Source organism: Limulus polyphemus, unplaced genomic scaffold (genome assembly GCF_000517525.1).
Source record: "Limulus polyphemus unplaced genomic scaffold, Limulus_polyphemus-2.1.2 Scaffold5106, whole genome shotgun sequence".
Taxonomy (NCBI): domain Eukaryota; kingdom Metazoa; phylum Arthropoda; class Merostomata; order Xiphosura; family Limulidae; genus Limulus; species Limulus polyphemus.
In genome coordinates, this window is record NW_013670716.1 from 840 (window position 1) to 13,781 (window position 12,942).

Sequence of the window (12,942 nt, forward strand, 5' to 3'; positions counted from 1 at the left end):
AGGGTTTGGAATTTTAATGGCGTCTACTTGTGACCTTGGCTATATTGCATTTACTATTATCATAGCCCCCTGGTGATGTTTTTGACCTTTAATTTTTGGGGTCTCACTCCCATTATTGTTTCGAATGCAAAGAAAAAAACAAAACAAACAAAAAACGAGAATCAGTGTTAAAAACAAAACAAGTCTTCAACAGACGTCTCAATTGGATGAGCGGTAAGTACATGAACGTACAACGCTAAAATCTGTGAAACGAAAGAAACTGAAATGCTCAAACATATAGCACATTTTTTCCTAAAAATTTTTTTGCATAAAAACACTTTGAAAACATATATTTTTTTAATAAAAATAAACATAATTTCCATAACTATATCTGCATTTTTACTTCAAATTACAAAAATTATTTCACGGTTTTGTACAGACTTTGATTTTTAAAGATGTCTATAGATGTCACGGTAATCGCGAGAATTCGACAATTATTTTCCATACAACTGATACTAGGCTTGTGGAGCGGTGATTTTCTTGACAGTGTTTGGTTGGCTGGCAGAAAGGGACTGTGATTGTAACGGGTGAGAGGGATAGATAGATGTTTCTGGTGTCTTTAAGCCTAAAGTTTGACAGTATATAACATGACCATTTTCCACTATTAGTATTAGTGTTTTACTCAGTTTACTTGTACAAAGTTTGTTCAGAATTACTTCGCTCTTTTATGACGTATTGTGTGCATATCTTATTTAACAAATTCGGTGCCATATAACTTCACTGATATATTTATAAAAAGAACGAATAATTTTCCTTGGTTATTCGTGTTGGAACAGTGGAATTTGGAAACAAGCCGGTCACAGTGTTTGTGTGTTCTGCACTTTCATGGTAGGAATATCAAGATTTGTGTTATTATTGTTTCATATAATAACAGGTAATATACGAAAGTGTTAAGGCTAAAATCATGAATAGCTTACTTTTAACATTTATTTATGAGCATTTTTGTTTCTTATCGAAAAATCAAGTGGAAATTAAGCTTAGGCCTGTTCTAAATCTAATTATGACTTGGTGTTGATAGTTTAGAATTAACAGTAAATCATTTTTTTATTGAAAAAAATGTATTGTAACTACTTTATTTATTCAAGGAAAATTTTAGGTGTATTTAGACTTATTTATATTATAAATAGTTTATGGTTTTAATGTGATCTGAACGTGAAGCATGATTTGAGTTTTGACGTGTAGCTTTTAGTTTTAGATTGGTGAGTGTAATTTGTAGAGATAATTAAGAAATAGAAAGCTAGAACCTGCTGATTAAGCCATTTAATAGCGTTTCGAGCGTATAACCTATTTATCTAGGTTCTAATGTTTCAGTTTAGTATATGTATTATATGTTATATCTCATTTCTGTAGTGTTCAAATGACGTAGCAACCGTGTTTAACAGCTGAAAATATTGGCATATATTTATGACATATACAGATTTATATATTATCAAAGCATAACACTGTGATTTGACCTATATGACCAACTGAATCTTGATCAGAATTTATATGTATGTATAAACAAGTCCTGTGATTTGTCCTATATCAGAACTGGATATAATTTTTACGTTTTCAGTTGAATAATGCATTTTTATGACATAGTATTTAGGTATTTGATTATATTTACAAAATAATATGGCACATTTTGTCTGAAAAAATCAATTTCAAATCAGTATGAACTCATAAGCAAATAGAACATTTGATGTGGATTAAATTCTAAAATAGAACCTAAGTTTAAAAGCAGTAAGCAAGTTTTAGTAAATGCATATATGAATGACACTGTTTATAGTTTGTAGCATGTAACTGTGACCTAAATTAGGCCAAGCAGCAGTCCACCCACTCATTTTGGTCATTAGGAAATACTTTTAATAATTACGAAATATGTACAGTGTCTGATCAGTTTAGTATTGTCGAGTTCTTTGGCCGTATTATACGTATCAGTAACGCAAAAGTTAATATCTTCATTGCGAATGTCAAAGTAAATATCACCATAGTAACCGTAATTCTGTCGTGAAATATCCCGAGCAGTAAATATACTGTTTAATTCCAGTGTTACATACTAGTATAGAAGTTACTTCTGATCAAGCTTTATGGAATGTTTACTGGAAATTTTATTTTCAAAAGCAATTATTGCGATGTTTAAATTTATTTTGCCTTTATAGTATAATTTTTTTAGTTTCACTAGACAATATTTTAAGACATTAATAAACAGATACTGATAAACATGAGTTGAAACTGTCAAGTTTGTAATATCTACAGCAACTTATTTAATTAGTTTCCAGGTAATCGGATATTTAACGGGAAGTTTGACATGTAAAATTGTCTGTGTTAGGCTTAGCGAAAATAGGATATTTTGAAAAATATACTTTCGTTATAAATGGAAGGAACACTGAAAACCCCGTTTTAATGACACGACTTATAACAGTGGTTAGTTATTGGAGCGAATAGAACCTTTGCTTGACAGTTATTCACACATGTAATTCTTCATTTTCAGATCTTAGCGATAGGTCAGAGACCTGAAATGAATGAAAAGGTGGACTATCAAGAGGGTTTTATCACCAAGGATCACTGTCCTTTGACTGTACCAGTTCGTTTACAGCCCCTTACAGATACTTATACAGTCGATCCCAAACCATTTGCAAGGTAAATAATTGTGTTTTATTGTACATATATTAAGTTTGTTTTTGTAGTATGTTTTATAAGTAACTTGATCGAGGACTTACTAAACTTAGGATATGTAGACTGTAATATTTAAAGTAACACAATCACTAGTAACGTACTTGCATGTGGGTGTGTCATTTAAAGATACTGATCTATAATGAGGTTTCTAGATATATTAAACTGCGTTAATTTTCAATTTTTATTAATGAGCTTTTCCCTTGAATTTCAAATAAGTAAACGCTGTGACAATTGTCTTCATTCTGTGATTTGTTCATTTGTAAGAAAGGCAGGAAACAACGATTTGTTTAAACTGATTTAATACATGTTTGAAATCATTGAGTTAGCGACGGCTGATCCAGGATTCTATTGAGGGAGGGGGGCCGTACTTGGTGTGGTTTGGGGCATGCTTTCTTGGAAAACATTTTAAACCATACTATCAAACTTATTAAAAAAATTATGAATATAACAGGGTGTGGAAGCGTATTTTACAACCCCCCCTTTTTTTTTACTTATTCGGGAAAAATGAGTGATTACTGTATTGCCATCCTAGATCAACCTCAGATGAGGCATAATTAAGTACGTTTTATTGGGAAAACAAGGAAGGGAATGGACAGTTTTAGTAATACAAAAATTCTGGATTCGTTGGATGAAAACTTATTAGTTTATACGACGCTTCAACTAATATATTAATATTGTAATCCCCCCCAAAAAAGAGAGATTTTTGTATTACTCATTACCTGGGTCCTCGACTGTTACATATTCAAGAAATGTCTGCTGCGGGGTCTATATCAACCAGTAACTGGAATGATGTTATTGTATCTAAAAATGGTGGGATTTCTTGTATTACTCATAACCTAAGTCCTCGACTGTTACATATTCAAGAAATGTCTGCTGCTGGGGTCTATATCAACCAGTAACTGGAATGATGTTATTGTACCTAAAAATGGTGGGATTTCTCGTATTACTCATAACCTAAGTCCTCGACTGTTACATATTCAAGAAATGTCTGCTGCGGGGTCTATATCAACCAGTAACTGGAATGATGTTATTGTACCTAAAAATGGTGGGATTTCTTGTATTACTCATAACCTAAGTCCTCGACTGTTACGTATTTAAGAAATGTCTGCTGTGGGCTCTATATGAACCAGTAACTGGAATGATGTTATTGTACCTAAAAAATGGTGGGATTTCTCGTATTACTCATAACCTAAGTCCTCGACTGTTACCTTTCAAGAAAGGTCTATTGCTGGGTATATAACCAGTACGAGTGGACGGAGACTAGCTGAAGTACAGTAACTAGAATGATGGTATCAGAAATATAAGCTTTACTGCTTCTTACAAAACCGGATATGCTGGAGGTGCTGCTTGCCGACATTGAACTAGATTATAATAGAGAAATTGTTATTGTTTATTTATTCGTCTTTGTTTTAAGAAAACCTTTTAAGCAAGTGCGGAATAGTTCACATTAAAATAAGAAATACTAATCGTCTGAAATTTTCTCTTTGGACAAATGTGTTAAGGTTTTAAGGAAATTCTTAAAAGGCAAATATTATAAATTCATATACAGATCACGTGATTTCTTGCTATGTTAACTGTTCCTTAGTTTATCTCGTTATTGTTTTTATTATTAGATAAATTTCAGACCAGGGTATATTAATTGCTCATACTCACTATAAAACAAAATGTAATCAACACGAAAAGGTCGTATACTGAGCAAAAAAAAAAAACAAACAAATAAAAATATTAATATTTTTCTCTTGAAGTTTTATTTTGTTAATAGTGAAGCGTAAACACTTTAATATATTAAATCTTCATCTCACGCTAAATTTTTTAGCATTATTGTACTCACTGCGGACGCCATTAGGCTTAGTGTATAATGCCTACAATGTTGCACGTTTTTCACATGACGAACTAAGTCAGTGAGCATGAATGCCTGCTTACACATATGTAGACAGCTGTAAAAAGTATGACTTATCACCTATACATTCAAGGGCCTTTCCCTTCTATGGACATGAGGTGCTTGTTGAGCCTTTTAGATAAAACCCTATTATCTGAGTCAACCCAAAGATGGCTTCGTTAAGAATCTTGATACTAGGCGGTAGGTGAGAATATTGAGGCTTAATAATATCTTGTAAGTGAAAGTCGTAGTGTTCATCTATCATAAAATTATTTCACCTTTAATACGAACATAAAGTTTGTTTGTACTTTATCAACCTGTAGTATGAATTAGTCATTTACACGAGGCTGTTTGGTATTTCTCTTTACGTCTGTGGGGTCGACACAGTTTAACCTGTCAGTTAACTTCTGTCTGGTTTTTCTTTTGTAGGAGTGGTTGCCACGTCACATACCATAGTGAAGGAATGGAATATTCTGGTAATTAGACGTTAGGTGGGAAAAAAAAAAGTTCAAATGTCGCGACAAAGGGATGCTTTTCAAGCTAAACGTCATATTCTTGTGTCAGTCTAACTGCTTTTGTACTGAACAGTTCGACTTCAGTCTTGTGGGTGTGATGTGAATGTGTTCTAAGAAACACACGGGAACAGTTCACACCTGTGTGAGGAAGGTTCCTAAATCAATGAAGAATTTCAACAGTACCTGTGGATGCGATACAACCAACCATTAATAAAGAGGTATAATGCAGCTATGACTCACGTTAACCCGATCTTCACTGTAACTCTGCAAACACTGCTATGTCTCTTTGGATAAGCTGTTTTTTGTTCGACAGCTTATATCGTAATCGTATGTGTGTGTGATTATACTTGGTACAGATATGGAATATGTTGTCTTAATCACTTTTAAACAACTGTATACAGATCGCAGGTTTCCATTTAATTAAGTTAACATTTTACAAGTTCAGTGATTTGAAAGTCGCATGACAGTTTCAGGAACAACACGTATTAATACATAACTAATATAAATATAGTACCTGTTACTTACACATTAATATAAAGAGTTTTCTTTGGACTCTACACTGATATAAACAAGAGTTTTCTTTTCACTCTTCCCGCCAATGTTCCTGATTTCGTGCCGACGTTTCGGGCTCCATGTGTTGTTTAGTTAGTCGTTTTTGTAAAGTAGACAATGTGAAATTGACAACATTAAAGCGGGATGTACAGTAGCTTTCTTGTTTGTTGGTGGTGTGATGGGCTTTAGGAGACCTAGTTTAGTGTGTGTGTGTGTTTTCCTACAGCATAGCCACATCGGGGTATCTATTTTGTCCACCGAGGGGAATCGAACCCCTGACTTTAGCGTTGTAAATCCGAAGACTGTTCCACCGGGGGGACACCAAGTTTAGTCGTTGAGTAACGTCTCCTTTTTAAAGGAGGTTGGCCCTATTGTTTATTTAAGGAGCTGATTTTGCTCTAAAAGAGATAAAACAATTACACATAGAATAATATAAACCAAATAAGGCCAAGTCTGCGCAGTCCTTCATTTACACTTTAATACAAATTAAGATAAGCTAAAACAAAGCCACTATATAGCCTGGAGTAGCTAGTTTTTAACAGTGTAGTGTCAGTGACTCATGTTGCTAGGTGGCCTGCCTAAGGACGATTGTAGGCTATCCAAGCTGAGAATTCGATTGTCACGTGATATGTTGGTAACAAAGGAGTCTGTATGCAAAAGCACCCTGGAGCAAGGACGTGACCCGGCTGCTGTAAGGTCATTCTTTGGAATGCCTGTGGAACACCTGCCCCGTTTGCTTGTTTTTTGTTTGTTTTTTTTGGTCTTGGCAGAATTTTAGCACGTGCCAACACCTAGCGCCATCGGTATATGTTTCTGATTAGTGTATCCGGCTACAGTGGACAAAACAAAATGCGACCGGTATGACTAAGCTTTATGCGATTTGAAAATAAAAGAACAAAAAGTTCTCGAAATACATTTTTTTTTTAATTCAGAGTAGAATGTTTGTTCATGAATATAATGCGAAATGCTAGCTTAGTTTGTATGTTTTTCCGGTTGAGATTGGCTCGTGATAAATGATGGTGGTGCCAACTTGGGGCGACATGGGTGATGAAATTCTGCATGTGACGAGCCAATATGATGCAATGTGGGAAAAATAAGACTTAAGATTGGCACCAGTGCACGCTGGCTTGCCACAGAAACAAACTGGAATCAAGACTGCTATTTGTAAACTCTGAAACGGAAGAACATTGCAAAGAAACAAGTGATTCAAATTAGATGATAATAATATAGAATATGGTGGGTTAACGAATCATAAACGTGTGTGATTTATATACTTTTCGATTATAAGTTGTTTTTACTAAATAAATTCGTCTGATGAGAACACCACTAGCTAGTTTGGTTTGTGTATATATCGGCAGTCGGGTGCATCCAGAAGTTATATAGGCCGTCATTGTATTTGCATGGATAATACAGTTCTAAATGTTTTATTGTTTTTAAAAGAAGTTGATAAATATGATTTAAGTTTTTATGCAACTTTCAGTAGTACTATTGGTACAAAGAATACTTCAAACTTATATTTTTAGGTATAATGCAGTCCCCGGTGGGACAACGGTATTATTACGGACTTAAAACGCCAAAATCCAGGATTCGATTCCCTGCAGTGGACACAGCAGATAGCCCAACGTGGCTTTGCTCTAAACCAACATAACAGGTATATCAGTATAGGGTTGAGGTAGTGGGTGTCGTCATAGTGCTTGGGTCAAGGTCGCGGCCAGGAATTTTGGGACCAAGGACAAGTCCTTTTCTCATTCCAGCGAGAATACATTGTAAACATCCCTCTGATTATTATGAAAAACTTACTTGTCACCCTCGAAGAAAACATACATTAGTCTTAATTACAGTACAGTAAATCGTTTTGAATCGTCCATTTACTAATTATTGGAATATACACATTCGTCATATGTCTTTTTCCATATAGCTTAAGTAAAAGAAACAAAAATAAGTCATGTAAGGATACATGCAGAGTTACAGACACCCACTGAAATACCTACATTAATGCCAGTACCAAGCTATTCTAACAACAGAATACACAAGCCTCGACATTTTACTTTGTATATTATTAACCTCCACCTTACCGCCATTTTTATATGCGTTTTTGTCTGGTGACTACATGACAAATTAGTACCTGTTGTCCACACCCTGGCTTACGTTGATATTGTGGTAGCTATGGTACGAGAGCCTGTATGGAGTTGTGGTAGCGAGCTCGGGTTCATGATTTATGTGCATAACTATATGATGTCATAATCAGTATTAGTGTGGGTTAGTTTACGTAGGAAATGGTGAATTTGTAAAATAACTGGATATGATTTCCACTTACAAAAGCACACGGGTTCGAATCCCCGTCACACCAAACATTCTCGCCCTTTCAGCCGTGGGGGCGTTATAATGTGACGGTCAATCCCATTATTTGTTGGTAAAAGAGTAGCCCAAGAGTTGGCGGTGGGTTGTGATGACTAGCAGCCTTCCCTCTAGTCTTGCACTGCTAAATTAGGGACTGCTAGCGCAGATAGCCCTCGTGTAGCTTTGCGCGAAATTAAAAAAACAAACAAAAAATACAAGAGCAAGTTTCAGTTTTATCATATTGAACTTGAAGAACGACAGGTGGCCCCAAAAAAAGTTTTGTTACTGTCTTTAGTATATTTGAGCTGAAACATTTTCTGCAAGTAATAAAATATGTTAAGTTATGGAGGGTTTTCTTTCTGTATATTGGGTTACACAGATTTTAAATTTTTGATATTTGAAAGTTTACATCTTGAAGTTTGACAACTCAACGACGAAACTGCTTTCACTCTTTCTTTTGGTTTTGTATGAAACTTCTACGACGAGATAGGTACCATAAGATGAAAGTATGATATAGATAATGTGTGAACCAGCAAAAGCTTGTAGTCTAGAATGGGAAGGGTAAAATTTTGGCTGCTAAAACACTCAACACAAAAAATGACGAAAAAACAATGTGTGGAATCAGCAGTGGGATAATTGCAATAATATATTTTTTTGTGATTAGGGTATCTGGAACAAATAAAAGTATAGACCCAAACAATTGTATTACAACTATGGTGAATATGCAAACCATCAAGACAACTATAGTTGATACAAAATCGCGATGGAACGACATGTAACAGAACTCCATTCTGACGTTGTTTAGCGGGAATTAATTGCTTTTGGAAAGGATGAGTAATAGTCCTTTACGATGCAAAATATTCACACACTAAGATCATGTAAAATAATGTATTTAGGACGGACATTTAGAATTTCCAAGATGATAGATACATCTTTAACTTAATAGTAATGTATAACAAAGGAATATTGATGAACTTGGGAACTTGCAGCAAGTCGTAACCCAGCCGTTCTAAACAGAATAAAGCGTCTTGTAACAGGAGAAAATCCACGAACACAAACCTCAGTGGCAAAAGCCGTCCACGTGCCACAAACACGCATACATCAAGTAGCTGAAGAATGAAACGGGTATTCATACTATCCTTTACAAAGACATGCTTATGGATTCCTGTGCGATTGTTGAAGTTGAAACAAGTGCTATGAAACCACTGTCCTGATACGCTAGGTGAATTATGAAAAGCTATCAGGGAGGAGTGGTAGGGTTTAAACATGACAGCGTTAAGATAGAGCCTTTCGCAATGGGAATTACGCTGCACGTTCGTTAGATATATCATGATCGAACGCGATGACGTGGACAGTAATAACGTGGTGATGCTCCAAAACTGTTTTCATATATTTGACTTCTTTATAAGTAGTTAAAATATATATATTTAAAAACACGACGGTATCCAGGTTTGAACATCCTAAACATGATGATGAGTTGATAGTATGGTAAACTGTAATTTAAAAATACGTGTAGATTTAACCTTTGTGGCTGAAATTGTAAGTGGAGTTACAATACTACAGTCTGGAGAATGAACAATTTTACATTAAAATAATATAAAGCACCTCATTTTAAAATGGTGAGAGAATGGATTGAAGTATTGGCACGTGAAAAGGCTTGTCTCATTATGAGAAAACTTGAAGATATATTTTATCATGAGGTGGTTAGTATTGTATATATGAATAAATAAAACCGGTGAGTGAACCTTAACCAGTTTAATTACAAGTATATTTATCAATGAAGACCCAGAACGTCGGAGCTGTGACACTACTATAATTTTTTTTGGTATGGGTAGTTCGTTGGTTCTGTGCACCAGAGACACTGAAACCGGAAGTACTGAACGCCACCCTGCTGTCGTTTCAGAAAACCCGTTGTAATTATACCTACACGTACCGTACAGTGGTATGCACGTGGCATGAAGCTGGGTGCAGCGTCCTGGGATTAGGTATGGCGTCGTTCTTACCTCTAGTTCCACTGACATGATCGTGCAGTGTGCACGAGCAAATATCATGAACCTTTTGAACGAATAGTTCTAACCCCGTTAGTGTTTCCTGTCGTTATTTGTTTGTGATTCTGATATTTTGTTTCTTTGCATTTAACACGGTATATGATTATCATATTAGGTGACAGAGATTATACACAGGTACAATAACGTGACCAGTGTGATACAAACCTACCTTGATCGTATATTACAGTAAAAAAAATGAAGTGTGTCCGGTACAACTGTGTAGACCAGTGTTGAATCCAGACCTTTTCACCAGGGGTGGGTGGGGGATTAAAATTCAAATACGACAAAATGGGAAATACTGTACATTAATTAAGATACTTGACTCCACGAGGGGAGGCGGGGGTATTTTGTACAGTGTTTCATGTTGCAGTCACCTTCAATGTATTTTAGGAACCACACTGATCTACATTTTCACGCGATGTGAATGTAACAGTGCCTTCGTCTTTACTTCATCCAAGAAGTGTCTGGGTTTTAAGAATGGAAGTGTAATTAAGCAAGTTTTAAAGTGCTTATAAGTGTTTGAAGAGAAGTGTGCTGTTTTGTTTTCCTCGAATTTTTGTTAATTTTTTTTATCACGTGATATAAACGACAGTAAAAACATTTAATAGGAGTTCTTTATTACAGGCCGTTTCTTTTTTTTAGCTGATAAACAGTTAGAATGGTCTAATAAAGATAATTTTTAAAACTGGAAACGTGTCTGTACTTCATTGCAGTAAAGTTACAATACTCCTAGTCAGCGATAAGTTTACAGCTGTACAGTGCTAAGATCCAGAGCTCGATTCCTCGCGGTGGACAGAACTCAGATAGGGCATCGTGTAAATTTGCGCTAAAACGTAACAACAAAAAAAAACCATTAATATTTGTGTGTGTATATATGTACGTGATTGATTTTGGAGCTGGTTAAGTAGTTTTACCCATAGTTAAATAATCGGATCTGTTTTATAAAACGTACAACCTACACGCTCGTATTACGTCATGTTCATATTTGGTAGTTAAACAAGACTATATCGTTAGTTTCGTCGGTGGTTTGTAATTTTTCGCTGGAACGTGCGTAAATGACATCATTATTCCAGAACATTCGGGGCCAAGAAAAATATTAGACATGGGCTTGAGGTCAAGGGTGTAGGACTAAGTCATTCTTTTACCACCGAGATTCTCGAGATACGTAAGCAGGGGAAATCCCCAGAGACAAGTGTCTACAGTCGGTAAATATCTGTTTTCATAATTGTGTTCGTCTTGTTTTTATCCGTGTATCTGTTTCTTATTTGCATTAAGTATGATTCAGTTTGTGTAAGAGCTCCGTTGATTGCTTTATGCTGTAAAATACTGTTGGAAAACAAGCTGTAGGGGGAGGGGGGCAAGTTAGAATAATTTTGTCAGCTAGGTTTACATTGGAAACAAGTATTCCTTTTTTATGGTCGTGCTAAGTTGTTCAGTAAAGTTTGACATTGTTCTTCGGTTGCGATATGGACAACGCTCTGTGGGTTATTGTGTTGTCTTCTACCCTATAAGTTTGATTAAAATGGGTTTCTTGCATTGTTGATTTGAGTCTTCCATATTCCACCAATGTAAAGTTCGGTGTTGAAGATGATAACGAAAGTTTGTAGAATATCATTCAAGATGAGAACGTCGAGGTTCTTCACTTGGATTTAGGTTTCGAAACCAACAACACAATTCTTGTGATACTTGTTACGCGCACTCAACTCGCAATCTGCGGTTCGCGGGTTCGAATTCCATCACCGAACACGCTCGCCCTTTCAACCATGGGGGTGTTATAACCTGACAGTTAATCCTGCTATTCGTCGGTAAAAGAATAACTCAAGAGTTGGCGCCGGGTCGTTTTGATTAGCTGCCTTCCTTCTAGTCTGTCACTTGAAAATTAGGGATGGCTAGTGTAGACAGTCCTCGTGTAGCTTTGCGCGAAATTCAACAAACGTCTTACACACACATACACCTATATATATGTATATTTGTGTGTGTGTGAGAGAGAGAGTTGAAATTAGATTTACAAATCAAAGTAAAATCCATACTATTTGAAACTACTTGCACGTTAATATGGGAAATTGTGATCTCAGTAAAACATGAATTTAAACCCTGAACGTCTAACAACCATTGTATTATCCTTTAACGATAAGAAAATATGAGTATTGATCAGTGGAAGATGTTTAAGAGTGGTGAATGATCAGTATCCACACCGACAACCTGTCCATGTCTTCTTAAACAAACCATAAAACAAGACAACAGTCAATTACAGAGAAACAAGGTTTGTGTTTGTCTAATAAAAAGTTCATTGTAAAGCCGCTGCCTCAAAGATCACTGAACACTTTACAAAAGCATCATTTTCTACATTGAGGTAAGACATACTCGACCTCTTGTTGCTAGTAATGTATTTTTCTTACGACTTAATGAAGTCTAAACAGGCATTTCCTTGTTCAATTATTTTTTTTTGCCGTCTTCCACTTATGGTTTTTAGTTTTTTGTTGTACTTAATAAAGTGAACTATTTGTAGGGTAAAATAGTTCAGAACACCATAAAACAAACATACAAAGAATGCGTGGTTTTTGTGAGCATAATTTTTGATAATGCTATGGTTATAAAGTCAGTATAGAACAGTCTGTATAGGGCAAACCGTGTAACTTGTGGATGGAGTATTTATCACGCATGCGCAGGGCATCACAGACGGTACATACAGCTTCTTTAATTATCGTACTTTTATTATAAAGATTGTTTTGCATTATTAGCATAAACTATGAATTTAGGACTAACCTTGTGAGATATTATTGGGATTACGGCCGATAATATCGTTAACAGCAAAGTAGGTACCCAGCTGATGAAACAATCCATTCTAATAATGGCTGGAGACGGCTTAAATGGGTAATGAAGAAAAACTTTAATATAAGTTTAACATGAC

At 35.5% G+C, this 12,942-nt stretch overlaps 1 protein-coding gene across 3 annotated transcripts in view; it reads left to right on the top strand.

Moving 5' to 3' along the window:
• Positions 1 to 521: 521 nt before the first annotated feature.
• The window catches only part of LOC106472135 (serine/threonine-protein kinase 17B-like), a 41,663-nt gene continuing 29,242 nt past the window's right edge, over positions 522 to 12,942 (top strand). The window contains exons 1-2 of one of the 3 annotated variants that reach the window (XM_013932761.2): positions 522 to 867; positions 2,513 to 2,661. In XM_013932761.2, coding sequence (XP_013788215.1) covers positions 865 to 867; positions 2,513 to 2,661 — 152 coding nt within the window. In that variant the 5' untranslated portion in view covers positions 522 to 864. Of the gene's footprint in view, positions 914 to 2,512; positions 2,662 to 8,680; positions 8,686 to 12,942 lie in introns of those variants that run through there. The other 2 variants (XM_022400735.1, XM_022400736.1) reach the window with 2 other exon arrangements.